Source organism: Equus caballus, chromosome 6 (genome assembly GCF_041296265.1).
Source record: "Equus caballus isolate H_3958 breed thoroughbred chromosome 6, TB-T2T, whole genome shotgun sequence".
NCBI classification, from domain to species: domain Eukaryota; kingdom Metazoa; phylum Chordata; class Mammalia; order Perissodactyla; family Equidae; genus Equus; species Equus caballus.
In genome coordinates this window covers 44,118,748-44,145,196 of record NC_091689.1, presented here as the reverse complement: position 1 = coordinate 44,145,196, position 26,449 = coordinate 44,118,748, and the positions used below count along the sequence as shown (strand labels likewise).

Sequence of the window (26,449 nt, the reverse complement as noted above, 5' to 3'; positions counted from 1 at the left end):
GTGCAGAGTGCGCCTGCAGGGGGCCAGGCAGTGGGGGGATTTAGAAGCCCCTGGGGGCCGTGAGGGGCGGAAGAGGACACACCATCGCCACTCTCTCTGAGCCTTGGTTGCAGCTGCGCAGGCAGATCCTACACTCCAGCCACATCTTCTCTTTCCACTCCCTGAACCCAAACGCCCGTGCTCTCTGCACGCTCCAGTCTTCGCGCGTGCTCTCCCCCTCTCTGGCATGCGCCTCCCTCCTTCACCTGGCAAATGCCCATTCATCCTTAGAGATGCCACACAGGCGTCACCGCCTCTAGGAAGACTTCTCTGACTGCCCTCCCCCACCAGGAGCTTCCCAGAGTTTCTAGAGCTTGCCTGTAGTAGCATTTGTAACACAGCGCTGTAACTACTTACTTCTCTTCCCCACGCCCCGTCACTAACTTTGAGGGCAAGAGCTGTCTAATTCATGGTACCTGGCCTGTAGTAGGTATTGCATCAACATTGAGTGGGTGGGTGGATTAAGGAACCAACAGCAGACCAGTGAGTAAGGGGCTGGTAGGGAACTCCGGGCCAGCAGCCCGGAGAGTGGGTATGCCCAGAACAGCTGGGAAGAGGAGGATGGGATGGTTGATGGGCGTCCCTGACAGAGACTGCTTTGGGGAAGCATTTGTCATAGGTCCTGAGGGGCCATCTGCCTACCCAGGCCTGAGCCGGGGTGACCATCTCCTCTCCTTGCTCCTAGTATTTCTGCCTGTTGCTGGTGATCTTCCTCGTTGAGCTGGTGGCGGGGGTCCTGGCCCACATGTACTACCAGAGGGTGAGTGGAAGAGTTCTCCTCCTACGTTGCACACCAGAGCAGGGGGCTGCAGCATGGGGCAGGGATGCACAGTGATGGGGAAGCTGAGGCAGCAACACACGGGCTGGTCCTGTCTCCTAGGCCCCCACAATCCTTACCACATCCTGGTCCCGCTGTTTGTCCCCGTTCCAGCATTCTCTGCTCCATCTGTTGACGCTGATGTCTTCACCATGGGAGGCTGGGAGTGGGAGCTTCCCATGGGAAGGGGGGTGGTCCCTCTCCCCTTCCAGGAAGAAGTAGAGGTGCATTCGGCTGTCAGACATCGCAGGAGAAAGGCTGGGCCGGGGCCACATGCCAGACTATGATGACAGCCCCAGGCCTCACCTGCCTGCACTGGACAAGGATGGAGCGGCCAGTCAGATCCCCTCCTCCTGGTGCTCTGTGAATCAGGCGTTTGAGGTCGTGGCCAGGTTGATATTCAGCTAGTAGACCTTGAACCCCTGACTGTGGTTGTTTTAAGCGCCTCTACAGCCAGTGGGTGCCCAAGGATAACGACTGTGACTATGTTGAATATCACCTCATAATCAAAATGAAAATCAGCAGATAGTCGAAAGCCCGCTGTGCCTCTCCTCCCCGTGCCTTCCCGCCAGCTGCGAGCTGGCTCCCCCGCAGCCTGTCGCCCTGCCCGTCACCCCTCGGCCCTGCGGCGGGGCCCAGCTCTCGCAGCATCCTCTCTGTGAACTCGTCTCCTGTGCCGTCTCCCGCGATGGTCCCGTCACGCTGTTTGGGAACCTCCGCCATCACTCCATTGGCAGCCCCTTGTGTTGTAGGGTTGGCTTGTGCGGCTTTGGAGAGGCTGGGACCAGGATCGGGTGGGCGGTCTGCTGATGCCACCTCCCTGTCACCCTCCTCAGCTGAGCGATGAGCTGAAGCAACACTTGACTAGGACTTTGTCTGAGAACTACGGGCAGCCCGGAGCGGCGGCGATCACAACGTCGGTGGACCGTCTACAGCAGGATGTAAGCCCCTGCCCTGTGGGCTTGAAGGCCACACAGACATGGCATCAAGTCCTGACCCTTCCTGTCTCTGTGACCCTGGGCAAATTACTTACCTTCTCTGAGCTTCATTGGCCACATCTCTAAAATGAAGCCTCATTGGGTGTGTGTGAAGCCCGCAGTGGTGGTCTGGTGGGTAAGATTCGGTGCTCTCACCGCCGAGGCCCGGGTTCCTTTCCCTGTCAGGGACCCACACCACCCGTCAGTCTGTTGGTTGTCATACTGTGGTGGCTGCATGTTGCAGTGATGCCGAAAGCGCTGCTACAGGGATTTCAAATACCAGCAGGGTCACCCATGGTGGGCAGGTTTCAGCAGAGCTTCTGGAATAGACAGACTAGGAAGGAGGACCTGCCCACCCACTTCTGAATAACTGGCCATGAAACCCTGTGAACAGCAGCAGAGCATTGTCTGATAGAGCGCTGGAAGGTGAGAGGATGGCAAGAGAAGACCGGCACGTTCCTCTCTGCTGCACGCAGGGGCGCTGGGATCCAGTCAGTGGTGCTAACAGCAGGGTGTGTGAGCATCAGATATGGGCACATATGCAGAAGTCCCCACCCACCGTGAAAAGTGCTCACGGTGGCCACTAGCCACGTGTGGCTACTTAGATTTAAACTAAACACAAAATTCCGTTCCTCAGTCACACTAGCCACATTTCAGCGCCCAATAGCCGCGTGTGGCTAGTGGCCCCCAAATTGGACAGCACCGATGTGGGGCATTTCCATTGCTGCATAAAGTTCTGTTGGACCACATGGCTCCAGGATCCTGATGGTTCCACGTCTGGAAATTTGAGACAGCCCCACCTGCCCACTCTGGGCCCCTTCTTCCTGCCACCTCCCTCCCCCTCCCCCCGTGGGCTCTGCTCCATCCTGTATCTACAAACCTCACCCTGGGCCTGCAGCCTTCATCTTAGAGCCAGAACACCAGGCACGTAGAGGGAGTAGAGAGTGGTGGGCTCTGAATTCTAGGGGCATCTTAGTGCAGCTGGGGAGGCACCTTCCCCGTCTCCCCAGGACTGGCTCAGCTCCCAGCCGGCTCTGAACGGAGGGATCTCTTGTCCTCTGATGCAGTGGCTGAGGCGCCCGTGTGCACACACACTCACACCCACATCCTCAGCCCAGCTACACTCCGCTGGCCAGCCCTGGCCAAAGCTGAGTCCTCTCTTGCTGGGCCTCCCACATGAGGAGCTGTGCCCTCGGGGCCTTACTCAGGAAGCCCGAGATACAACAGGTCACTGCACTCAGTGCTAGGCTGGGGTCCCTCTGAGCGGAGAGCAGGGCTGGGGAGGCTGGACTCCCCAGGACTGGAAGGGCCAAGGAGGAGGCCTGGGCAGAGAAGATGGGAAAGGCAGGCCAGGAACAGGGAACAGCATGAGGAAGGGCACAGCTGGGAGCGAGCGCTGGGCTACTGCCAAGGCCTCCATGGGCACCAGACCACGTGGACACAGGCCCTCACATGTGCTAGGAACCGTGAGAACTGTGGGGCCTGAGGGACCTTGGGCCCAGGCCCGTGTCTTAGGCAGGAGGAAACCGTGCCCCAGCAAGGCAGTGGCTTCAAGCCAGGCCAGCATCTGGGCTCTGGGCCACACCCCACATGTGTGAAGGACCCGGTGTGCCCGTGTCCATACAGCCATGATAACGGTCCTGGGTGTCTCTTACTAACCACTTCCTCGGTGCAGGGCTCTCTTCTAAGTGCTCTAGCAACTCTCCTCTTACAGTCCTCACCGCACCCAACGTGGAGGGACTTTGTTGTCCCCACTTCACAGGTGATGGAACTGAAGCTGAGAGAGGCTATATTGCCTGTCCAGGTGACACACACGTGCACAGACACAGACGCACAGTCCCGCGTGACTCCTAGCACAGCTGTGCTGTTCCCAGCTCTATCTGCTGTTCCGTTCTGCCTGACCCCATGGGGCTGCCCCTCTCCCTTGTGGGACTTTTCCTGGCCTGTGAGCAGAGCCATCGGCCCCTTCCTGTTTGGTGCCTCACACGCCCCCGTCATTTCTGCTCCTAGATGACAGGGAATGAGAGGCTCTGGGAGGGCGGGAGCCCGGGGTCCAGCTTCACTCCTGGCGGGCCGGCACAGGTATTGACAAACGCCATTAACTTCCCTGCGTGCACCCCGCCCTGGAGACAGCCTCATGGTGGCCTGGGCTGCGGCCCACGTAGGGACTTTGCATCTCAGTCCTCCAACTCAGACGGCAAGAAAGAACCAATTTCCTGTTGTCCTGTCCTTGGATCGCCTTAGACAGGGGCTGGCGCGTCCCTGCCCTGGAGGGGCACCCAAGATGCAGTCACCCCGGCCCCTCTGGCCAGTACGGATCTGCCTGCCCGTGGCCGCTGGGACACCCTCTGTGTCCCTGCAGGTCTGGGCTCTGAGGCTGCAAGGCCTGCCTGGAGGCCCAGAACCTTTGGCCGGGCTGGGTCCCTGGCCCTAGGGCCCTGGCTGCCCAGGAAACCGCCCCCTTGTGGTTTGGGCCCTGCCCTGGGCTCGGCTACCCAGTAGCACACAGCCCCTCTCTCACCCTCTCTCTCTCGGGACCCGCCTGTGTCTGTCTCCCAGCCCTTCTCGTGACAGACCCCCCTGTCCCCAGGATGCCAGCATAACCTCCCTGAAGGACTGGGGTGCGTAGAAAAGGGAGGGAACAGATGTCCTGCCAGCAGCTTCCACCCTCGTCCGGAGAAAAAGGGCCCCAAGGAGACGAGCTCGCTGCTAGGGACAGGGAGGCCGAAAGGGATGAGGCTAATAGAACACTGCCTCCTGCAGCCCCGTGCCCGAGGGGCTGCAGGAGCCCGCTGCATGCTCGTCACCTCCCTCCTCTGCCTCTCCCTACAGTTCAAGTGCTGCGGAAGCAACAGCTCGGCCGACTGGCAGCACAGCGCCTACATCCTGTCGCCAGAGGCCGAGGGCCGCCAGGTGCCCGACAGCTGCTGCAAGACGGTGGTGGTACGCTGCGGGCAGCGGGCCCACCCCTCCAACATCTACAAGGTGGAGGTGAGTGCCCAAGCTCCAGCTGGGGCATGCAGAGGGCCCAGCCGGCCACCAGGAGCCCTGGAAAGGCAGGCTCAGGCAGTGGGCAGGGGTGCAGGACACATTTATTCATTGGCTGTGAGATACCACGGGGGCCTTCAGAGGTCTCCACAAAGCTTTGGGATAAGCAGCTGCTGCTGGGAGATTCTAGGACATCATGGCCTTCCCCCGGGTCACCCAGGAAGCCAAGCCCTCTAAGTCTCTGGCCTTCCCTCAGCTGGCTGGATGCAGCCCACAGGCACCCTTCCCTCCCCATCCTCGCCTGCCTCCAGGCCAAGGGGTATGTGACCTGCCGTTACCTTACAGGGAGGCTGTCTCACCAAGCTGGAGCAGTTCCTGGCCGACCACCTGCTGCTCATGGGGGCAGTGGGCATCGGGGTGGCCTGCCTGCAGGTGAGTTGGGGTGGAGATGGGAGGGGCTTGTCTAGAAGAGCTCCGAGCCCCTCTCCTCTTGGCTGAGATCTCAGATCGCTGACCCTTTGCACACCCAAGCCCACCCTGCCTCTCCTCCCCTCTACTCCCCTCTCATCCCTTTGCAGCCAAGGGTGAGTCACCTGGCCACTCTCTTCCCCAGAAAACATGAAGGAAAATGCCCGGGGGCCTGGGGACAGCTTGGACTTGTAAGAGACATAGAAGGAGTATGAGTGTGGGCTCAGGTATGTGCATGCACCCTGTGTGTGTGCACGTGGGGGGGTGTGCACAGCCTGCTGTGGTACGTGTGGGTCTGTGGTGTGTCCGCATGCATCTAGGTGTACCTGGTTGGAGTTGTGTGCACGTATATGTGTTGGGTGTGCTTGTGCACGTGTGTATACGTGTGTGCATGGACACCCTCCTTCCTCCGTGTGTATATGTGTGTGGGTGCCTGTGGGTACATGCTCCCCTGTGTACACCCAGCCCTCTGCTCTGTTTCGCCACTCCACCTCTCCCCCAGCCACCGTCCAGGGAGTCAGCGTCACTCTCAAGGTCACTGTAGTCAAAGGCCAAGAGGAGAGGAGGTGGGAGGGCCACCTCAGGGGCTGAGGCAGACACAGCGGGCAAGGGCCCAGCATTCCCACTGCGCCCAGCACGCCGCACTCCTGCTGGGCCCAGCAGGTTCTGAGGGAGCCCAGTCCTGCCCGCCCTTCCCACTCCTGGTGCAACAAGTACCGTCTAGGGACAGGCTGCGAGCAGGGCCTCGGCCTCCGCTCCTGTGTGGCCTGGAGCAGTGCCCTCCCTGGCCCTCAGCTTCTTCATCTGCAAGATGTGGATGCCTTCTCCCACCTCGCGAGAGCTAGGCAAGGACGAGGTCACGCAGGCACGTGTGACGGTACCCACGAGTGGAAGCTAGAGCTACCCAGCTTTCTGTAGACTTCGGGGGGTGTCACATGCTTTCCATGGGGTCCCCACCGCCACCTGACACCTGGCCAGGTGAGTAGTAGTGTTCTCCCCATTTTATAGATCAAAAAGTTGAGACCCAGCAAGGTGGCTGACTGAGGGTCTCACCTCCTGACTGACGCCCAGGTCTCCTGGCCCTTGGTCCCTTGGTTTCCCCAGCTGCTCCCCCAGCGCAGGGCTCTGTGGAGGAGAAGCAGGGCCACGGCGGCAGCTGGCCGGGGAGCCCTCCAGCGTGCAGCCCTCCCGGGTCACCATGCTGCCCAGCCGCACCAGTCTGTGCCCCGGAGGATCCAGCGGCTGGCTGGCCCGCCGGGCCCTACCCTCAGGAAGGGGACCAGGCAACCCAGGGCTGGTTATTTCATCTCCAAGGCTCAGTGCCTTGTTTGTAAAATGGGGCTAATTATACCCGGTTTGGTGACTTGTGAGGATTAGCAAGAAACATGGAAATCACTGCTCCTTGACGAACAGATCGCAGGGGTTCCGTAAACGGTGCCTGTCGTTGTTTTTATTTCCACGTGGGCACATCATCTCTCCAAAAAGCCCCAGTTGTTTCCTGGCCAGACGGCTAGCCCCCTCCATCTCCAGGCACAGGCAGGCCCGGGAGCCCTGCTGGCATCCCGCAGCCCCTGCGTGTGCTTCCCCAGGGCGCCTTCTGCCCCATGTACTGAGCCCCAGAGGAGCGGCCGTGGGAACTGGGGAAAGCTGCCCTGTGCTTCAGCTCCCGGCTCCCCTGCCATCTGCTCCGGGCCTTGAGGGGGCTGCTCCGCGTGGACACCAGCAGGCCTGGGCCGCCGACCTGGCCATTTCTTCCTGACCCCTCTGGCCTTGAGAGCCGTGGGAGCTGAGGCCACCAGCGGGAGTTGGGTACCAACGCCCGCACCTGAGGTCCTGGTGGAACAGGTACGGCTGTGGGATAATGCCATTGAGGCCAACTCGTCGGGTGGGGCACCCGCAGGCCCCCAGATGCCCCCCACATACACCCTCACGTGGAAGTCTCGGTGCGCACGGCCCGCTGTGGACTCACTCCTAGTCACTCACCGACAGCATCCCTGTGCCAGGGACTGCAGCCCCTTGGCAGTCTCCTCCCAGCCGTCCGCTGAGGCCCGGGCTGGAGCGCCCTCTGCTGGCCAAGGCCGGAACTAAGCTGCCCAAGGCTGGCCTGGAGGAAGGCAGGGCTCCCGCGGGCCTGTGCCCGGCCCAGTCGTCCTCTGGCCGGGCCAGGCACTGCACTTTCCCCACACACGCCCAGCCTGGCACTTCGAAGACCCCCAAGTCTCAGGAGATACAAGGCCAGGGTGGTGGCAGGCTTCTCTGGTCCCCAGGAACTGGAGGAAATCTTGCTTGGAAGTCGGAGGGCCCGGATTCTAGACACAGCCCCACCTCTTCTTGTGTGATCTTGAGGAAGGCACCTTCCCTCTCTGAGCCTCAGCTTCCTTACCTGTAACAAGGAGGAGCTGGACATTTTCCAGCCTTGTTTAAGCAGCAGTGTTCTCCTGTCAATGGAAATCTCACCAGGGGCCCCGCGTCTTAACACGAAGGCCGAGCTCTTCCGACTGAAGCAGGAGGGGCCTGCAGACAGGCCCAGGTGACAGCCCCAGGAACCCCCCGGCTCGGACGCTCTGTGGTTTTTGGTAGGATCCCGCCTCAGGGAGGCTGATGTGCCCTTCCGCCCTGGAACGTGAAAGGAGGTGCCCTGTGAGCCCTCTGAACACCCCACAGAAAGTGGTGCAGACAGCGAACCCCACCACCAGCCAGGTGTGGGCAGCCTGCCCTCTGTGCCTCGTGGACGCGCAGACCAGGCACCCGTATGCCTAGGAGAGATCGTGGTGGCCTGGATGACGAGACTCCACAGGGCCTGCGGGGCCGTGGTCCTCAACCTTGGCTGCACGTTGGGGTCACCTGGTGAGCTGTGAAACCGCCCGAGGCCCAGGCTACACCCGGCACGATTAGGTGACATCGTCTGGGGCTGGCAGCCAGCCGCCAGGTCCCTGGGAAGCTCCACTGGGTCCACTTGCAGCCCAGCTGAGCGGCACTGGCCAGCAGGAGCAAGGGCCCTAGGGGCCTGGAAGTCGGCTGTGGGAGAGGTCAGGAGCCGGGAGAAGACAGTGCCTCACCGTCCTTAAAGCCCCAGCGGCAGTCACACGGGGAGGGAGGGAGCCTTCCTGGGGGACAGACAGGAGCAGCGTGCGGAATGTAGGGGAGACAGATTGGAGAACTTCCCAGCAGCTGGATCATCCCACGGCGTCCCTGGGAGCACTGAGCTCCGTGGCTGCCGGTGGCGCAGAGGCGGGGGCTGCAGGGCCCTGAGGGAGGAAGGCTGCCCCTCTCAGGCTGTGGGCCCCTGCCCTCTGCGGGGGCATTCTGGGGGTGCACCTGTTGCTTCAGCAAGAGCCCTAGGGCCCCTCTGTCCACTCGGTGTGTAACTCACGATGCTGGAGGGGATCCCTGGGGTCTTGAGGCACCCCCAAATCCCAGACTCCTGGACCCGGAAGGACCTACCGATTGTTGGGCCGGTGCTGTCAGCCCGGCTGCACCATTGCTCAGGCTCCGTCTCCACGGTCACTCCGAGCCTGTGGCCGAGGCTGTGCACGGCAGACCTGAAAGCCCCCAGGGATTCAGACGTGCACTCGGGCTGAGAAGCACTTGGCCTGCCCTGTGCATGTCCATCCAAGGACGCCAGCCCAGCGAGGGGAAGTCACTCGCTACAGGTCGCACGGCCACCATGGCAGAGCCAGCCGGGGCCCCAAATCCAGGTCTCTTTGCTGTACACCAGCTTCCCATCTTGTGGGTGGACTCTGGGGGCACTCCACTTTGAGGTAACTTTAGCAGCCAGTTTATAGAATATTCTGGCTGGGAAACTTCTATCTAAAGGATGCAGTGGCTCAGCTCCCTTTTCCTGTTGCTTCCTCATGGCAGAGTCGGGGAGCCTCCCACCAGAGGTCAGGCAAAGGAGGCCGAAGGGCAAGTGCTCTTTGTCAGCTATGTAGTGAGGGCTGCTGTATGCCAGGCGCCAGCCCAGGGTCAGAGCCACACCAGCAGGCGGGATGTGGTCCCTTCTCCTGGGAGCTTTCACCCAAAGGAAGAGAGACACAGAACACGGGTAGTCAAATGCAGTCATAGGCACTGTGTTAGTCTGAGCCCTTGGGCTTGAGGAGCACATAGGAGGCCCTAACCAGTCATGAGTAGTCACGGAAGGCTTCCTGGAGGAAGTGATATATAATTAATCCTTGAAGGAATTTGACAGGAAGAAGCAGGAGAGGGAAGAGTGCCAGGGTGAGGGAACCACACAGGCAAAGCCCTGGCTGGCCAATGGGGTGGGCTTTATCCTGAGGGTCCTGGGGAGCCACTACCTGGCCTCTCAAAGGCTCAGGGTACAGGAGGGGCTGGGTGCTATGGTGTTGGCTCCTGTCATCCTAGTTTTTAAAGAATCTCACCAGGGAAGGCTCTGGACCAGTGAATACACTGGAGGTTTTCCTATTGATAAAGGGGGATTTGAGGCTCAGAGAGGGATATAAATATTCCCAAGGTCACACAGCCCCCAGCAGAAGCTAGCCCACTCCTGCCCGTCATTCCCACGTTGTAGGATGGACACATGCTGCAGAGCCCAGAAAACTCACAAGACAGCCAAAATTAGGATCTGCACGTCATTGAAAGGAAAACCAAAAGGTCATTTTGAAATGGTTCCTGGGACCTCCCTGGCCCTTCCTTCATGCTCTTGATGACAGCCAGGTGCTGGCTCAGAAACCTCAAAAGCAGCTGAAAGTGGGCGGCCTCCCATTAAAAATTTGCTGTACGTGGCAAATGTTGCAAGCAGCTGGGCTGCCAGAAGAGGGCACCGGCCCCCCGTGCCCGGTACAGGCTGGGCCCCCGCAGCCCTTCCCGACCTGTCCTCTGCATCTCCTGCTCCTGCAGTCCACTTGCCCCGTGTTTTCTCTGCTTATCCCCATCCTAGCCACTCGGAGCCATCCGTGACGAGTTCTCACTCAGGCATCTGATAGCGTCCGTCATCCCCTGCATGAATCAGGTGGTGTGTGTGTACGTGTGTGTCCGTATGCACACATGCTGATGAGCGCATCCTGCCCCCTCTGCGTGCGTCAGGCTGGTGTGTGTGGGTGTGGACACACACTGATGAGATTCTGGCCCGCACGCCTCCACCCGCTCCGTGCCTTCCCTGGCAGGCATGCTGGGAACCACATCTTATAGAGAAGTGTGCGTGCTGGGCAGCTCAGCTCTCCCAGGCCTCTCCTGGCGTGATCTGTACACTCTGGATGTGGCCACAAGTCTGTGCGGGTCCAGCTGCTCCCTTCCGGCCACCCCCTTAGCAGGGATCAGAAAGATCCTGCAGGACAAAGCATCAAACCATGAGGTGGAGACCGGGAACAGGGCCTGCTGCAGGACCCCTGGGTGGAAGGGCCATGAAGCCACTGGCTTCAAGCCTGTGGGAGACAAGATGACCGCTTCAGCGCCTTCCAACTTGTGTCTCTGAGTCCTGAGGTAGATTAGCCTGCTCTTGGCGCCAAGGCTAAGCTGAAAGCTGTGTTTCCAGGGCCCAACATCCTCCCACATGGGGCCGGGGAGGAGGGCATCTGCCCCACCCCTCCTTAAGCCAGCCGTGCAAAGAGGCAGAGAGCTGCCGGCCATGCGCGCTGTGTCAGCCTGTCCCCCACTGCTCGCAGTGCCGTGCGCATCCAGATGTGCTCTCGCAGGAGCAGGTCAGCATTGGCTGTTGGAAAAGTTTGGGAAAGATGGGCGTTGTTTCCCGTCCTTGGGGAAACCCACCTTTGCCATGAGCCACGGGACGGTCACGGGGCGGCCCTCGCAGTGCCCCGGCTCCTGCGGGCGGGACTTCAGGGTGCAGCGGCATCAGCATCGTGATCACGTCACGGGCCTCCTCAGTCTGACACATCCTCATCTCATGTCCTCAGTGCATCCTTGGGTGGGAGGGAGGAGAAGGGGGGAGGAAGGGCGAAGGAGGAGGCAAATGAAGAGCAAGGTGGGGGGATAAGGGTCCTCTGCATTTTAGAGACGAGAAAAGGGAGGCCCAGGGTAGAGTGGTTTCCCAGCACCGCCTGCCCTGGGCAGGAGGCTTGAGTGGCACCTTGTTCAGCTCGCGGCTGCGGCAGAGGGCTGTCAGGTCCACTCCTAGGGCCTGATTTGGTGCGCATTCCAAGCTGATTTACAGGATGAGCTGGTGACAGCTTTGGGTGCTCCTCCCAGAGCCTCAGTTTCCCCAGCGGCCTCTGTACATCAGCCAGAGAATCCACTCTGGACCTTGGTTTTGCCCTGGAGTCTGAGAGCAGCAAGATGCAGACAGACTTCCCTAGAGAAGAGGACAGCTTCAGACAGCAGTGAGGGAGTGGGGATGTGACCGCTTGGGATTGAAGTAAATCGGGCCATCTCTGGAGAAGCTCTAGGAGCACGGACCAGCAGCTTTGACTGGGAGCTCGGTAGCAGTGCAGACTCCCAGGCCCCCACCCAGGCCTGCAGTGTATGACAAGGCCCCTGGTGATTCGTGCCCATCCAAGTGTGAGAAATACTGCTCTTGGATAATAGTTCTCAGAGCGTGTCCTCCCCTCCACCCAGCATCGCCTGGGAGCTTGTTAGCAATGCAGACTCTCGGGCCCGCCGCAGACCGTTGGCATCGGCAGCGGCCCTTGGGGTGAGAGGCCTGTGCGGGCACTGCCGGCTGGCTGCCGGTGGCCGTCTGACTCCTCGCGTCTCTGCTCTCGCCCGGCAGATCTGTGGGATGCTTCTCACCTGCTGCCTGCGCCGGAGGCTCCAGCTGCGCTTTTACTAGCGGCCAGCCGCGTTCCCCCGACAGCCTCTCACAAGGACGGGTGTCCAGATCCCGCCTGCCAGGCCTTCGGCGTCAGCATCAGCTCACCTAGAAACGTCCCGGACTCTGTGCCCAGCCCCTTGGGACCCACCAAGTGCCTGAGACCGTGGCCCCTGTGTTTCCCACCCAGGCCAGGGACCCTCAGCCCCCTCCCTCCAGTCCTGGTGCTCAGTGCCAGAATCCCTGGGCAGGGGACTGCTCCTGCAGGAGACATCAGCCGGGGCCCCTCCACAGGCCCGGGGCTCCTATGGACTCCAGGAGCACGAGGACTGGACTCCCTGCTCCCTCCCAGCTCCTGAACCTAGAAGGAAGGGCGGTAAACCTTGACCCCTCTGGGACTCCTGCATTTGGCACACGATCCCCCACTGGTGCTGATACCCCTTGCCCTGGATGCTCTCTCCCCTTGGGGAAATGCGTCAAGGTGGGGCAGTGAGGGCTGGCTCTGCCCCCAGAAGACCCAGCCCTTTGATCTCCGCCCCCCATACCACGTCACCTGGAAAGGAGTATTGTGATGGCTTCGGTCCTTTCTGCAGGCCTGGGAGGGAGCGAACTGAGCAGAGGCAGCAGGAACTGGGGCCGGGCAGGGGCGGGGACCAAGCTGCCAGGGCAGGGAGCAAGGCAGGGTAAATTGGCTACACCAGGAACCTGAGCCCCACCTAGTGGCCCTCCCCAGGAGTGATCCCCCTGGGAGACCATGGCCCCAAGCCCCAGCCTCCAGTAATGTGCCCCTCAGGGATCCCCTCTCTGTGGCCCGATTCTCAGGAGTGCCGGGTTTTAAAACCCTCTTCAGCTCTTCATGTGGGTGGATGTTAAAATCCTCCCGGATCAGACTGGATCCCAGACCCCACAGGGTCGGAGCCACCTCACGAGGGGGAGGCTCACGTGCAAGGCGCTCAGCCCTGAGCCTCGCTGTTGCCGGGCCCACTCCCCCGGCCACGTGGCCACCACCAGCCTGCCTCCAGGGGCCTCGCTCTGCCACCTCTGCCATCCGTCCCGGAAAGAATACAGTCCCTTCCTTTGGTTCTCTCTTGCATCTCTGAATTAGGCAGGAAACTCTCAGGAGGAACTTTCCCAAATGCTGAGGAAGAACAGAAATCCAGAGGATGGGTGCTGGCGGCTTTCCGAAGAACAGCTGTCGGCTCATAAGACGGCACGGGGACCCTCCAAATGGGGCTTCAAGTGGGCAGCTCATAACACGAGAGCCCACCAGCTTCCACACCTCCCAGGTCCCGCATTTCCTATCCTGGGACCCTCTTGTGTCCCACCCTTGAGAGGGCAGTCCCTTATTATGCTAGGCCCAAGGCTGAGAAAGGTCACAGCTTGCGCCGACTCATTCCAGGCCCCAGTCTGAGGAGTTGGCTCTGGCTGGCTCGGGTCAGCCCTGGCTGAAGGGTGCTCTCCCTCCCATACACGGTCACTGCTGTTCCCCGCACAACCCCAACTGTGCAGAAACTGCACAGCCTCAGCACAGGGATCACCACCCGCACAGAGGGAAGACCAGGTTCCTGGGCCAGATTGCCTCCCGGCCTCACAGTTCTCCAAGGGATGTCAGAGCCCTGGCTGGCTCAGCTCCTCTGCCTGGAGGGCCCTGGGGTTGCCAGCGCAAATTCATTAAGCAATCCCAGCCTGTGCCAAGGCCAAACATGATTATCTTTGCTGCCTCCCATCTTCCCAGGATTCATGCAGATAATCAGAAAGGACCGTGACTCCCACGCTCTCTGCGGGGCCAGACATCAGGCCAACAAGCCTTACAAGTGAGGGTTGGAAAAGAGAGCCACGTTCTTCCTGCCGAGGGGCCTGAGGGAGGCAGCAATGGGCAGAGAGGTGCTGTGCCCCTATACATGCCTGCCCCTTGGGAGGTCCCTTAATTCTTCACTGAGTTCAGCCAGGCTTGCGGAAATGAGGACAGGGCTGGTGGGCAGACATCACTTGCACAGCCTTGTCCCGGGGCCCAGGAGAGCTGATGCGTGTGCCCCAGCCCCGTGTCGGGTAGGCAGGCCTGACTGAGGGCCGGAGCAGCTGTGATTCCCGCCCTGGGCGCTGTGCCACCCACACTGCTGCTGGAGAGTTGCTGGTCCAAGCTGCAGAGAGCGAGAGAAAGGCCCAGAGCTTTTGGCAAGTGTGACCTCGTGGTTCCTGCGGGCAGCCTGGGAGATGAGCCAGGGTTAGCGGAAACGGAGGCCCAGGCTACGGCAGGCTCCCACGGGGGGCACACAGGGGCTGCCATCAGAGCCAGGGATGCTGTCCCCCATGGGGTGTGCCCATCCTGCCCGTGAAGATGCAGATCTGCACCCAGGACAGCTCCTCCCATGTCCCTGCTTGGAGGCTGTCATGGTCCTTGGAGAGAGAAGGGCATGCCTGTTGAAAGCTGTCATTGGTCCTGTGTCAGCAAAGGGGCCTGCACACCGGGGTCCGAAAGAAGCTGGCCCCTTGCAGGGATCTGCACTCGGCCACTGCTGGAACACTGTGCAGCTGGGGCAGCACGTCCTTCCCTCCTCCGCTGACAGCACAGCCGCCCGAGGAGGAATGACACATCCCCCACTCCCCGGTGATGGCAGCAGGGCGGGGGACAGGAATGAAATTTGGCCTTTGGTGAGGGGATGAAGCTTTGTTTAAAATGTTTGTGGCTCTTCTTCTCTTTCTCCCGACCCCTCCCCAACTCCAGGAGCCCCTCAGCATAGCCTTGTGTTTGCTGAAGGCCTGCCATCCAGTGTTAGCCACTAAGTACATCATCTCATAGTGATGGCAGTAAGAGGGTATTATTCCCCCATCCTACAGATGAGCAGATTAAGGCTAACAGAAGGTAAGAGATTTGCCAGGCAGCAGCGCTGGCTGTTGCGACACCACTCCGGCCGGATGGAACCCAGGAAGCTGTGCTGGAGCCCCCTCTCCTCAGCATTGCTCAGGTCTCCATCTCGGTGACAAGCCATCAGGCTGACTCACAGGAACGTGTCCCTCAGGGGCACCCCTCCCCTGCTGGACGGAGGTGCCTGTCATGGCCCCAGCTCCAGCACGCTGCACGTTTGCAGTCAGAAGAGAAGTCCGGCTTCCTCCAGGCTGACAGCCGGGCCCTCCTGGCTGAGTGGCTCAGGCAGCAGGCGGGAGCCCAGGCGCCATTGCTTATGGGGACCCCCGGCCTGTCACCTCAAGTGCCAGCGCTGACCCCAGAGGAAGAGCTGCCTCCTCAGCAACCAGAGTCCGCAGGCGGGACGTGGGGTCTTGTGCCTGGGGGAGGTCATTGTTGGGTACACGGAGGGCTTGGCAAGCAAGCAGGAAATGCCTCTGCCTGCCCTGTGCTGGGGGCCGGGGGACCTCAGGCCACCTGCACCTGCAGGGCCTCCCTGGGTGTGGAGGAGGTGCCCCGGGACTGTAGTGTCGGCCTCCTCCTGCTACTTGCCCTCCCCCACATTGCCGATGCCGGGGCTCTGGGTGGGCACACTGCGCTCTCAGTCTCGGGGCCTCAAATCTCATCAGGCTGCTCACCCCGTGCATGGCCGTAGACATGGCACTGAAGGGGGGAGGATATGCCCAGTGATGTGCCCCAGGACCCTCATGCCCGACAGCCAGTTTTGGTCCTGGAATCTGCCACGCCAGGTCCATTTTCAGGGCTTTGAGGTAGAGGAAGTGACGAAACAGTTACCTTCATCGTCGCTCATCCCAGCACCCGCCTTGAAAACATGCCCTTACTGGCCGCTTTGGGCCTGGGTAGAGAAAGGGAGGAGAAGGCCGTTTGATTGACTAAAGAGACCACCTGTCTTTTGTGTCACCGCTGGGTGGCGCTCACATCCACTGAGGATACCAGTGACCAGGTGTCTAAGCCCGAAGTTCTTAAACTTGAGTGTGAATCAGGATCGCCTGGAGCTGCTTAGCACAGACTGCCAGGTCCCACCCCGGGCTTCTACTCAGTAGGAGTGGGACAAGAATTTGCCTGTCTAGGAAGTTCCGGGGTGATGCTGATGCTGCTGGCCCTGGAACCACACTTTGAGAACCACTGTTTTAGACCACACCACAAAGGAGGATGCTTTCACCTTCCTCCGTATGTCACAGCCCCCAGGGTTCAAAAGTCCCTCGGGATGTCTAGCTTGAGTCCCACTCGATTCACTGTGAGAGGGCGGGATGAAGCGTTGCCACCGTGGGCAGTCCGCAGCCAGCCGGGGAGGTGGCCCTCCTGCCGTGGGTTCTGGCAGCACCTGCCCCAGCCTCTGGAGGGACTCCAGGTGGCGCTCTCTCAGTGTGTCTGAGATCTGGGGCCGGGTCCTTCTCGGAAGGGACAAGTTTACACCCCCCAGCCCCGTTTTCCCGTCACCTCTGTGTGCCTTGGGAGAGCCCCGCTCCATCCTTGTGTCTCCAGTGCTACTTCAGCACAGTGCCCAGCCCTGTACTTCATCCCTCAGCCTCCTGTGTGCCACTTCCCCTCCTGCTTGTGCACTGGAGACACCCTGTGCAAGTGCCACTAGTAACCCCAGGCAGCCCAACGTCAGTGAGGCCGATGGGTTTCTGGAACCAGCTGGCCCACAGAGAAGTTGCCTTAACCCACTGCGTATAGAGAAATTGCTCTAGTTGTAAACACGCCCCGCTCCTTAGCTGGCCTCAGTGTGAGCTGGCTGCCCGTGTGTGCGGGGGTTGGGGGGGGGGTGTCACAATAAAGGATGTGTCTAGACTGCCTGCGGCTGCTGTTTCTTCTCCTCTGCGGGGGAATCCCATGGCATCAGTTCGTCAACTGCGTTTGGACCCCCTCTACCTGCTGAAAACACGCAGTCGCGATGGGGAGAGAGAAAGAGCCCTGTGCGAACCCCACTGACCACACTGCTGAGGGCCCTGCTCGCCCTCTTTTGGCAGCCCCCGTGCTTATTTGTTTGAACTGACCTGCCTGCCCATGAGTGTCACTAGCTCCTGGCTGTAACCAAGAGCCCGGCTCAAACAAGCATGCTTGAGTTGTGTTCCTCCTAAAGCTGTTTGCCTTTGCTCAGCCAGTGTCCCCACACCACTTCCAGGGGCACATAGCCAGCCTCTGCTAATGAGCCTGCGGTTTGCTCGTCCTGCTGCGGGCATCCCCATGCTGTGCAGCAGGGGCGGGGTGTGGTGAGAGCTCAGGAGCAGGGGGCCCTTTGGCGGGCCATCGGCTCCCAGCTGAGCTTTTCAAGCTGAGATGCACACTCTTACTGCTCCTGGGACCCCCAGACCATCTCACCCCAGAGTGACAGCGTTTCTTCACCTGCACCTCATTGGTCCTTATCCCCAAATCCAGACTGGGACCCTTTTTCACCTCAGTGCAAAAATACTTCAATCTTCTGACTCAGAGGAGCTGGGGGCATCAGGTTGCCCAGTGCAGAGATAAAGGAAGTAAATGCTTTGTCTTTGATGACATAAACACTCATTCTATTTCATTCACTGTTCGGTCTAGAAAACATGCTTGAGGTGGTGTGGGGTCAGTGGGGGAACCTGAAGAGACTTGGGAAAGCTTGGCTCTAGGGATCCCAAGATGGTGGGACTAGGAGTCAGGGTGGGGAGGCAGGCTGGGAGCCAGCAGCTCACCTGGCGAAGGGGGCCTGCTCACTTGCTGTGTAAACAGATGGATCCACCCGAGGATGTCCCCAGGTGGAGACCCACCTTGCAGGGGAGCCTGCAGCCCCTGGCCGGCTCTGCTGTCTCCTCGGCCCCTTTGGTCAAGTTCATTCACAATGGGCAATCACAGTGGCAGCCTTCCGATGGCTTGGCCATTAGGGGAGTGGACTCAGTCTAGGGCACGTCCACGGTCACCAACCTGTTGGATCCAGACATCTGCTCACCTCCATCATCACTATGAGTGTAAGTGTGTGTACACACAAGCACACAAGTGTGCCCGAGGAGGGACGTGCACCCCTCCAGGTCCCTCCCTGTGCACATGGGCAGAGCGGGTGGTGGTCACTGCTGTCTAAACAGCCCTGGAGGCCGACGGGGGCCTAGTCAGGCGGGCAGGCAGTGGAAGCCTTTGTGAAGCTGTCCCCCTTGGTAGCTGAGCTGGCCTGTCAGCTGCTGCCACTTCCCAGCAGGGGCTGGGCTGTCATGTGGCCGAGGGTGGGCTGCTTCAAGCTGGGACCCCGCTTCTCACTCCCTCTCCCCGACGGAGAACAGAGGCTGCCGGTGGCCAGTGAAGGCGGGGAGATGACAAAAGGGCCAAAAGCCGAGATCGTTCCACTGACGTTCTTCTTAAAAACAAAGATGAGACGCCTCTGCTTCCCTTTTGCCCCTGCTTTTGTCCCTGGCTGAGCCCCTGTGTGGCAGTGACTGAGCAGGAAGGAGAGGGCACTGCGGGGGACCCCGTGGGATCCTTCGGATCAGGCAGGGGTGAAGAGGGCGGTAAGTCAAGCTTGAATCCAGCCCTTTCCACCAGCAAGTGCAAAGCATGTCACTGGCCAGAGGACATGAGCAGGCCAGCAGAGCCCAGAGGGTCAGTGTTCCATCAGCCCGGGCACTCTTTGAAGAGGCCATGAACAATTTCCACCTGACTTCTAAAATATTGAAAGCAGCTCATGAATCCTAATTGGGGTGTAGAGAACCCCAAGTTGGGGACCAGAGAGCCATTTCAACATGCTGTCCCTAAGTTGCCAATCAGGAAATAAGAAGGCTGAGTCGTTTCTGGAACTGGGGTCTCTTTCCAGAGAAAAGAAATGTATTGAGAACGTATTGGGATTGCAGGGATCTAGTGGGAGAGAGTTGGGCGGGAGGAGGGCGCCTAAGGGCAAGGAGCTTCCTGATGCCGTTGCATGAGGAAACACAGGCTCGCCCTGTCCACACGCTGGGTCGCCCTGCTCCTGACATTGGGTGCGGCTGGGTCCCCGAACTCTGCAGCTGCCAGAAGAAAAATCTCGGGGCAACAGGCTCCACCCACTAGCCCCAGCCCCAGCCCACCGGGTGGCCTTGCTCTGCCAGTCCCCTGCTCTCCTCCGCATAAACAGACACCAAGGGAAGCTGGGTGGCGCCCCAGGCTTGCCCCCGCTGGCTCTCAGCCATCTGGCAGTCTCTAGGGCCGCGAGGGGAGAGTCCAGCCAGGCCGCTTCAACCCGAGGGCCTGGCCCCAGCGTGCCCTGCGAAGTGTTCTTATTCTTGTTAGCTTAAGGAGACACAGTAGTCCATTTCCACGGCTGTCATTAAACTCAGCAGAAACGAGATGGCTGAATCAATAGCCTCCCGATCTTTGCTGACTGCTTTAAGACGGGACCATTGCAATGCCAATATTCTTGTGTCCAAAATGACATTCATTTAATCAGACTTCCCTCTTGCTTCTGTGGATTATTGAATGCTGCTACTGGGCCAGGCCAGAGCAAAACTGACCCGTCGGGGGAGCTTGCCCGCCAAGCCCTCACACCTCCTTTCAACAGCTCACTCCCCGCTCCATACGCCAATTCCCCTTTCTAGATCACTCCCCTGTGTCCCCAGCTTTCAGGGGATGCTCCTCCTTGGGGACTCCTGAGGACCCTGATTTGACCACTTTCTTGCCAAGCACCTACGCTGGTCCAGAAATAAGCTGGATGTCTTTACATACATGCTTGTCCGTCACCCTCACAGCAAATCTCTAAAATAGGTATTATCCTCATTTTGCAGAAGACAAAACCAAGACAAGTTCAAGGACCACCCAACACTCGCATGGACACCAAGTGCAGAGTGGGAATTCACCTGAGACCCTCCAACTCCCAAACCCACGCCCCTCCCACCCAGACATGGTGCGTGTGTAATGGAGAAGCTTCAGGCACAGTGACAGCCGATAAAGTGGTTGTGGTCAGGAGAAGCCTAGCTAACGTATAGGAAAGCACCGACAGGCTGGGAAGCACAATACAAACGACAGGAGAGATTTCACTACACCAGGCTGGTCTCTGCCCATCCCCTGCACAGGAGCACGCGCCCAGAAAATATACTCATCCTCCATTCGGGGCAAACGAGTCATCCACCTGTCCAGGGTGAGGGACGTCACGCCAGATGAATGGCAAGAATGCTCCTTCTCCCCCCAGTAAATCTAATTCGTCACCAAGGCTTGTCCATTCTCCTGTGTGGCTTTCAAATCTGTAGGTTTTTCCCTTCACCCCACTGCGCTTCCCTGTGGGCTCCATCATCTCTCACCTACATCACTGAGGCAGCCTCTCCCTGACGTGCCAGCATCGAACCTGTCCCCTCTAACCATTCTCCACCCTGCAGCCAGAGTGATGGCTCTCAAGGGCAGATTTAGCCTATCACAGTAGGCTTCAAACCGTTCAGTGGGCTCCCATTGCACTTAGCTTAAAGTACACACACTTTAACCTGGCTTCCCAGGTTGAGGTCTGGCGGCTGCCACTCTCTCCAGACACCCTCTTCACCCTCTGTGCGCCAGCTCCAACACTGACAGCACACACCTTCCACTCTTTGCCGGGTGAACTCCTGTCTTCAGCTCTCAGCTTTGACATCACCTCCCCTAGGGGGCCTCACCTTCCCCAATTCGGGGTCAGTGCCTCTCCCATCCTGCGGACATCGCTCCCAGAGCCCTGAGCTGCAATCCCGTTTGCCCTCTGCCGCCCCTCTGCAAGCACAAGGACTGGCCCTGGGCCATTCTCCATTGTATTCAAGCTGCTTGGCACAAGTGAGCTTCCAGTAGGTCTTTGAGTGACTGAATGTCCTGTCTCTGCAGACCCCAGTGCTGGCCGTTTTGAGGGAGTTCTCGTATGGGTACCTTGCTGCTGCTGCTGCTCGTAAACCATCCTTTCTCGCTTGCCCTTTGCTGAGCACCGATGGGGAGATGGCTCTCCCACCACATCACACAAGAATGGAGGAGCAACAGAGGGGCCCCCTGGGTCAGCTCTGCCACCCCCTCCCATGGGCTGAAGAGCCCAGCACCAATCCCCAAAGGCTCCAGCCTAGTCATTCCCCAAAGGTTCCAGCCTAGTCATTAGCAGTCCCAGGGAAGAACGACGCCCTGCCCTGTCCTGATACGAACGTCGCCTCTCCTGCCAAGCCAGGGCGGCCTGCCCTCACGGCTTAGCTCATTTGACCGAAGCCCCGTGCTAACAGAGAGGTCAGTGCCTTCCATCGCCCTGTGAGCCAAGAGACTTCACTCTGTCCCCCAGAAGCAGATAGCACAGCAACCCTGGGGGCATCCCAACAGCTGTGGCCACAGCCTGGAGGGCAGGGGTGAAAGGAAGCACAGGCTGGGGAGGTGGCCTCCACCACAGTCCTGTGACCCGGCCGGTCCTCAGTGGATGATGAAGGGCCAGCCCCTCAGCCATGACCAACTCCCGACCCCAGAGCCACAAGGTCCCCTCTGGTAATTCTTGGGGAGGCTCCCAGGGACCCCATGCCCACTGGACCTTCGACAGAGGGTCACCTCGGACTCCTCAATCCTCAGCAAGTCTCTGGTGGCTTTGGGACAGCGGCAGCAGGACGAGGTCACAGAGGTTGATGCTCTGGGACGATGCGGAGCCAACCCGGCCACTCCCTTGAGGACGAGGAAGGGAGACAGACCTCCACACGTGAAGGGTTTAGAGATGCCCCCGACGCGGACCCACGCTGCGCATTCACTGTTGCCCGCGCCCAGCCGGGCCCACGGTACAGCAACGGCCCAGGGTGAGGAGAACGTCGGAGCTCCGCTCGCCTGCAGCTTGTGCCTGTGACTGTGACAGTGGAGGAAAACCCACAGACCAGAACCCTGACCGCGGGACCTGGGAGAGTACACTGCGGGAAGAAGGCAAAATCAGCAGCACGCGTGGTTTTAAACGCCTCCCTCCTGTCCTGCTGCCCGTCTCATCCCAACTCTGTGCTTCCGTGCCCTCCTCGAGGCCATCTCAGAGCCACCCCAAGTGGGTGCCGCCCAGGCCAAGTCACCCTGTGAAGTCCCCTCACTCCTGGAAGAGACAGCAGGCTCACGTGAACCCCAGGAACGTCAGCAGGATCGGGGAGACTGTGCCTACAACCTACAGCCCCTGCCCACAGGAAGCCATGGATGGCGCTGCTTGCCCCTGCCCCCAGCGCCCTCGGCCTGGCCCGCGATAGCCGTTGGTGGTGGTGACAGACACCCAGGTGGGAGTCGCTCTCTCACCCAGAGGGCTCATACTTGGACTGGCTCCTGACCAAGGCTGCATCCGGTCACCAGGCAAAGGGGGTGTTAGGATTCCTCAGATGCCCACAGAGAGCCCCTCCTCGCCCAGCAGATCTGTAACCTGGGCCCGAGAAGGGGAGATGGGGTGCCCGAGAAGAGGGGCGGCTTAGACCAAGAGTAGCACGGGTGCCTGGTTCTCTTGGGATCCCTCACACCACCCACTGCATGAAATAAGTCAATCGTGGCTCAGTGAACACAAACCAACCACGAGACAGCCTGCTTGTGCTTTTGACACTTATCAGTTTTTATTTAAAAACATGCTAAAAACATGGCGTTCAATAAAGCCAGGACCAGGATGAAGGAAGCGCACAGACAGGGCATCGCAAGCAGAAAAGTGCATTGAAACCAACAAGTGTGTTCCCCACTCCCCTCTGTCCCTGCGGTGCCGGTGGGCAGGGGGTAGGCAGGGCCCAAGGCCCGCCCCTCAGAGGCTCGTCCAGGGCAGGGAGGCCGGCACACACTGGACGACTGCCTCGTCGTGATGGAGACGGGAAATGGAACAGGAGAGGCCAGACTCCAAGGGCCGAGCGACAAAGAGTGAGCCCAAGCACCTGACCCCAGCTCCGTCCTGTGCCAGGTCCCTGCTAGCTAGCACCTCCACCAGTGGGTGGGCAGGGGGCGGGAGAGGCGGGGACAGTCACTTGCATCCACCTGGACTGCTCTTTGGCCACCAAAGCAAGGTGGGACAGCCAGCCAGTTCCAAGTCAAACCAGAACACATGCATGGGGGGCAGGGGGGGCAGCAGCACTTCCAGAGCGAGCCCAAGATGTGGGCTGGTGCTGGCGGGGGGCTGTCAGCGCACCGGCTGGGGTGCAGGTGAGACACCCCTCCACGCCCGCTGCAGGCCCCCCGGGGCAGCACTCCCCCTGCTCGCCCACCTCCCCTGCAGGATGGCTGCTGCGTCCACGGCAGGCATTCTGCAACGTGGTCCACAGACCGTGACCTTCTGAGTCAGAGCCGACTGAACTACCGAAGCCGGGGGAGGGAATTCAGCTAATCCGCCCCAGTGGGACCCGGCGGGAGAAACTAAGCAGATGCTGGGCCACCATCACCGCCATCACACGGCGCGGCCTTCTGTGTGGGGTGGGGATGGCTCTGCAGGGTGGGCAAGGAGCTTGGAAGAGCACCCCCACATTCCCCACACCCCCTACATCCCCATTCATGGAGCCTTCCGCCCAGTGTAGACTTGGCCAAATGACGGAAGAGCCAAGCACTGGGTGAGGCAGGAAGGCCGTTTTCTGGGAGCGGTGAACGAGGCTCTGCAGATAGACGAGCCAGGGAGGGGGGCAGCCTGTGGCCAGGGCTCCAGGACCAGAGGATGCCCCTGAAGCGCCAGAAACAGATTGCCAGGGAGGCTGTACACTCCCCAAGGTGCTAGGCTTTGCTGTTGATTTTAACAAAAATTAAAAATTGCATTGATAGGCATAAACCAACCCACCCCCACACACAGCGCACACTCATTTTGCACCAGGTCCCACCGTGCACTCGAATGCTTGTTGGCCAAGGGCCTCTCTGCAGTGGCATGGTGGCACGTCTGCTCCACACTCTGCAGTTTGGGGCTCTGGGCAGGCAGCCAGAGCTCCTTACCAGGAAGATGGGGCCAGACGGCCCAGGAAGGCAGTTCTGCTCACACGTGTGCTTGCCCATGCCTCGCCCTACCCAAGGACTGACCTTCCCAGCAGCACCACCACTCCCATCTCAGGGAGGTGGTCTTCTCTGTCCAACTTGCTGAGACCACCCTACTCCCACTCCCCATCCCCCAAAATCATGAATCCTAAACACACCAAAAGTTCCCTACTCCTGGTCCCAACTGCACTGTACTTAGGTGAGCGGAGGAGCTGTGCTGGCTGGGGTGCCCCTGGACAGACAGGTGGAGGCTGGAGAGGAGACGTGGGCCCAGAGGAAATCAAGGTGATAAGCCAAGTGGTGCAGGAGAAAGCAGCTGCCCCACTCTGGATCCTAGCCAACTAGTGGGTAACCTCGGCAAGTTCAGTCCCGTGGACTCTTGACTTTTATTTCACTGCAGAATGTTCAACTAGACCAGCATAAGTTTTGGTGGGGTCACCCTGCTGTAGTTGAATACCCACCCCACTGTTCATCTCCCACGCCGTGACTCAGGCTGCCTTCTTCCTGGGGCCACTGTAGCAGGACCCAGTCTGACCTCTCTTACGGTTTCTGTACTTCTCCTTGGGGTCACAGAGGACGTGATCACCACCCACCTCAGCATCAGTGAACCCCAAGGAAGGAGATGAGGGTCCCGGGACCCAGATGGACATCTTCCCCTCAGGGAATCTGGCTGGAATGATCATGGGCACCGTTCCACCTTCCCCTCCTGACGGTCACGGGTCCTCTGCCACTGTCTGAGCAGCAAAATGTAAGGACTGCTTCCCCTTCCAGAAGCAATGTGAGAAAGTGAGCAGCATCTGAACTAGAGAGGTATTTGTCCGAGAGTTTCTAGCAGGAATGTCTGTGAAAGTATCTGGATTTGCAGAACCTGTCGCGGGAACGCCCGCCTGGGGTGGAAGGGGAAGCCTCCGTGCCAGCAGAGGGCAGGAGGAAGGAAGAAGGGAAAAAAGAAACACTGCTCCTCAGTGAAGTGCAAGGACCCATGACAGCTGCTGCTGCATTCCTGGCAAAGCACCTGCCCCCAGAGGACCGCTCTGCCCTGCCTCTGGGGCCAGCGTGAGCAAACGCGTGGCTCCCTGAGGTGCACCTGCGTTGCCTCCTGCTCCCCTCTCCGCCGCCTCTTCCAGGTTCCGTGCCGGACGCCGGGCCCTCCTCAGTGCGTCCAAGCCAAGGCCGGCACGTCTCCCCCAGAGCCTCCTGGCTGGTGCACAGCGGTTTGTCCTGACTGCAGCCGGACAGCGTCTACTCTCCCTACCCGCCCCACCCTCAGGAAAAATCAAACCGTTACACAAACCAATGCAGTACAAAGTTATAAATCAGAAAGCTAACCCTAAACTTAGCTGAGATAATATTCCTGAATAATCGTAATCAGAGTAAAATAAAATAAAAAAGTTACACTGTAAGGTATAAAAAGCCTGGGCAAGATGCTCCCGGGGGCCTGGCCTAGAGCGGTCAGGCGCCCCCACCAGCTCTCCCGCTCTCCCACGGGGGCTGTGGATGCCAGCGACCTCAGCTGGGCAGTCTCTCCACCAGGAGGGAGCGCTGTGCCCTGCACCCAACATGGGGACTAAGGGTCGGCGTGAGGAAGGGCAGGGGCAGAAATGCGTCAGTGCTGGGGGCCTCCTGGAGCATGCCCCCGGCCCACCCTGTCTTCTTTGGCAAATACACAGATGCAGGAATCCAGGTGCCCCCAGCACCCCAAGGTCTCTGCGGGCCTCCTCCCCCGGCCCTCCACCCACAGTGGCGCGGGCGGGCGGGCTGTGGGGACGGGGTCAGCAGTCCGAGTGCGGCAGGCAACACAAAGCTCCAATCTTCCTCCCGGCCGTGTGCGGCGGGGCTGGGCGCTCCCGCCGGCCCCTCAGGCGGCGTACTTCTTCCCGGTCCTGTGGATGTGCTGGCAGAGGGTCATGGAGAAGGCCATGCCCAGGATCTGAAAGACATGGGGAGAGGGCCTCAGACGGAAGCCCCACGGCCAGGGTTCTGACGTGGGGCCCCTAGAGCAAGTGGGGACAACCAGTCGTGTGCTGGACACGTTGGCGGAATGAAAACAATGGTGGACGGAGGGGGACACACACAAGGAGTCAGCCTCTCAGAGCCGTTTGTACAGACTGTCCTGGAGCCTCTCTGGGGCTCGGGACCCTGCCCACTTCAGAGCGCCCCGGAGAGGGCTGACGCACAACGGCCCTGCCCCTGCACAGCAGCTGCCAAGGAGGAGGGGGAGGAGGCTGGTGGGAACGTGACAAAACCCTGCCAAGTCATTTCTGTGTGGTCCTGGAATACATCAAAAGATGTCTTTGGCCACAGTGGACGTGTCCTACCAATGCTGCTGTGTGTAGGATGACATTAATGCTCATTTGTGATTCCTCAACTCCTGAATCCTGCAGGGGATGGTGAGTCAGAGCAGTGCAGGGGCAGGAGGAAGCCAGCCTGTGGCCTCAGGGTCGCCACAGACAGTGGGCCACAGGCACACGCCATAAAGCAGGTGACCAGGAGACACTGCGTGCCCCTCATGGCTCTTGCACTCAAGGTGTGGGCATAACTGGAGGAGACCGTGGCTGCTGAGCCTGGCCTCAGCGTTCGAGTCCAGCCTGACCACAGGCATCCCTTAGATGGGCCCCCTTCCCGGTACCGAACAGAATCTGCTCTGTAAG

At 60.0% G+C, this 26,449-nt stretch overlaps 2 protein-coding genes across 18 annotated transcripts in view; one reads left to right on the top strand and one right to left on the bottom strand.

The window, feature by feature from the left end:
• Positions 1 to 16,733, top strand: part of TSPAN11 (tetraspanin 11) — a 67,067-nt gene extending 50,334 nt beyond the window's left edge. For 3 of the 7 annotated variants that reach the window (XM_070270881.1, XM_070270882.1, XM_070270883.1), the window contains exons 4-9: positions 725 to 799; positions 1,693 to 1,797; positions 4,666 to 4,824; positions 5,167 to 5,253; positions 5,400 to 5,516; positions 11,972 to 16,733. In XM_070270881.1, coding sequence (XP_070126982.1) covers positions 725 to 799; positions 1,693 to 1,797; positions 4,666 to 4,824; positions 5,167 to 5,253; positions 5,400 to 5,504 — 531 coding nt within the window. In that variant the 3' untranslated portion in view covers positions 5,505 to 5,516; positions 11,972 to 16,733. The remainder of the gene's footprint in view (positions 1 to 724; positions 800 to 1,692; positions 1,798 to 4,665; positions 4,825 to 5,166; positions 5,254 to 5,399; positions 5,517 to 11,971) is intronic. The other 4 variants (XR_011439943.1, XR_011439944.1, XM_001493856.6 and 1 more) reach the window with 2 other exon arrangements.
• Positions 16,734 to 22,392: 5,659 nt separating this feature from the next.
• TSPAN9 (tetraspanin 9) overlaps positions 22,393 to 26,449 on the bottom strand; it is a 193,510-nt gene continuing 189,453 nt past the window's right edge. For all 11 annotated transcript variants that reach the window (XM_070270872.1, XM_070270876.1, XM_070270875.1 and 8 more), the window contains one exon: positions 22,393 to 25,728. In XM_070270872.1, coding sequence (XP_070126973.1) covers positions 25,657 to 25,728 — 72 coding nt within the window. In that variant the 3' untranslated portion in view covers positions 22,393 to 25,656. The remainder of the gene's footprint in view (positions 25,729 to 26,449) is intronic.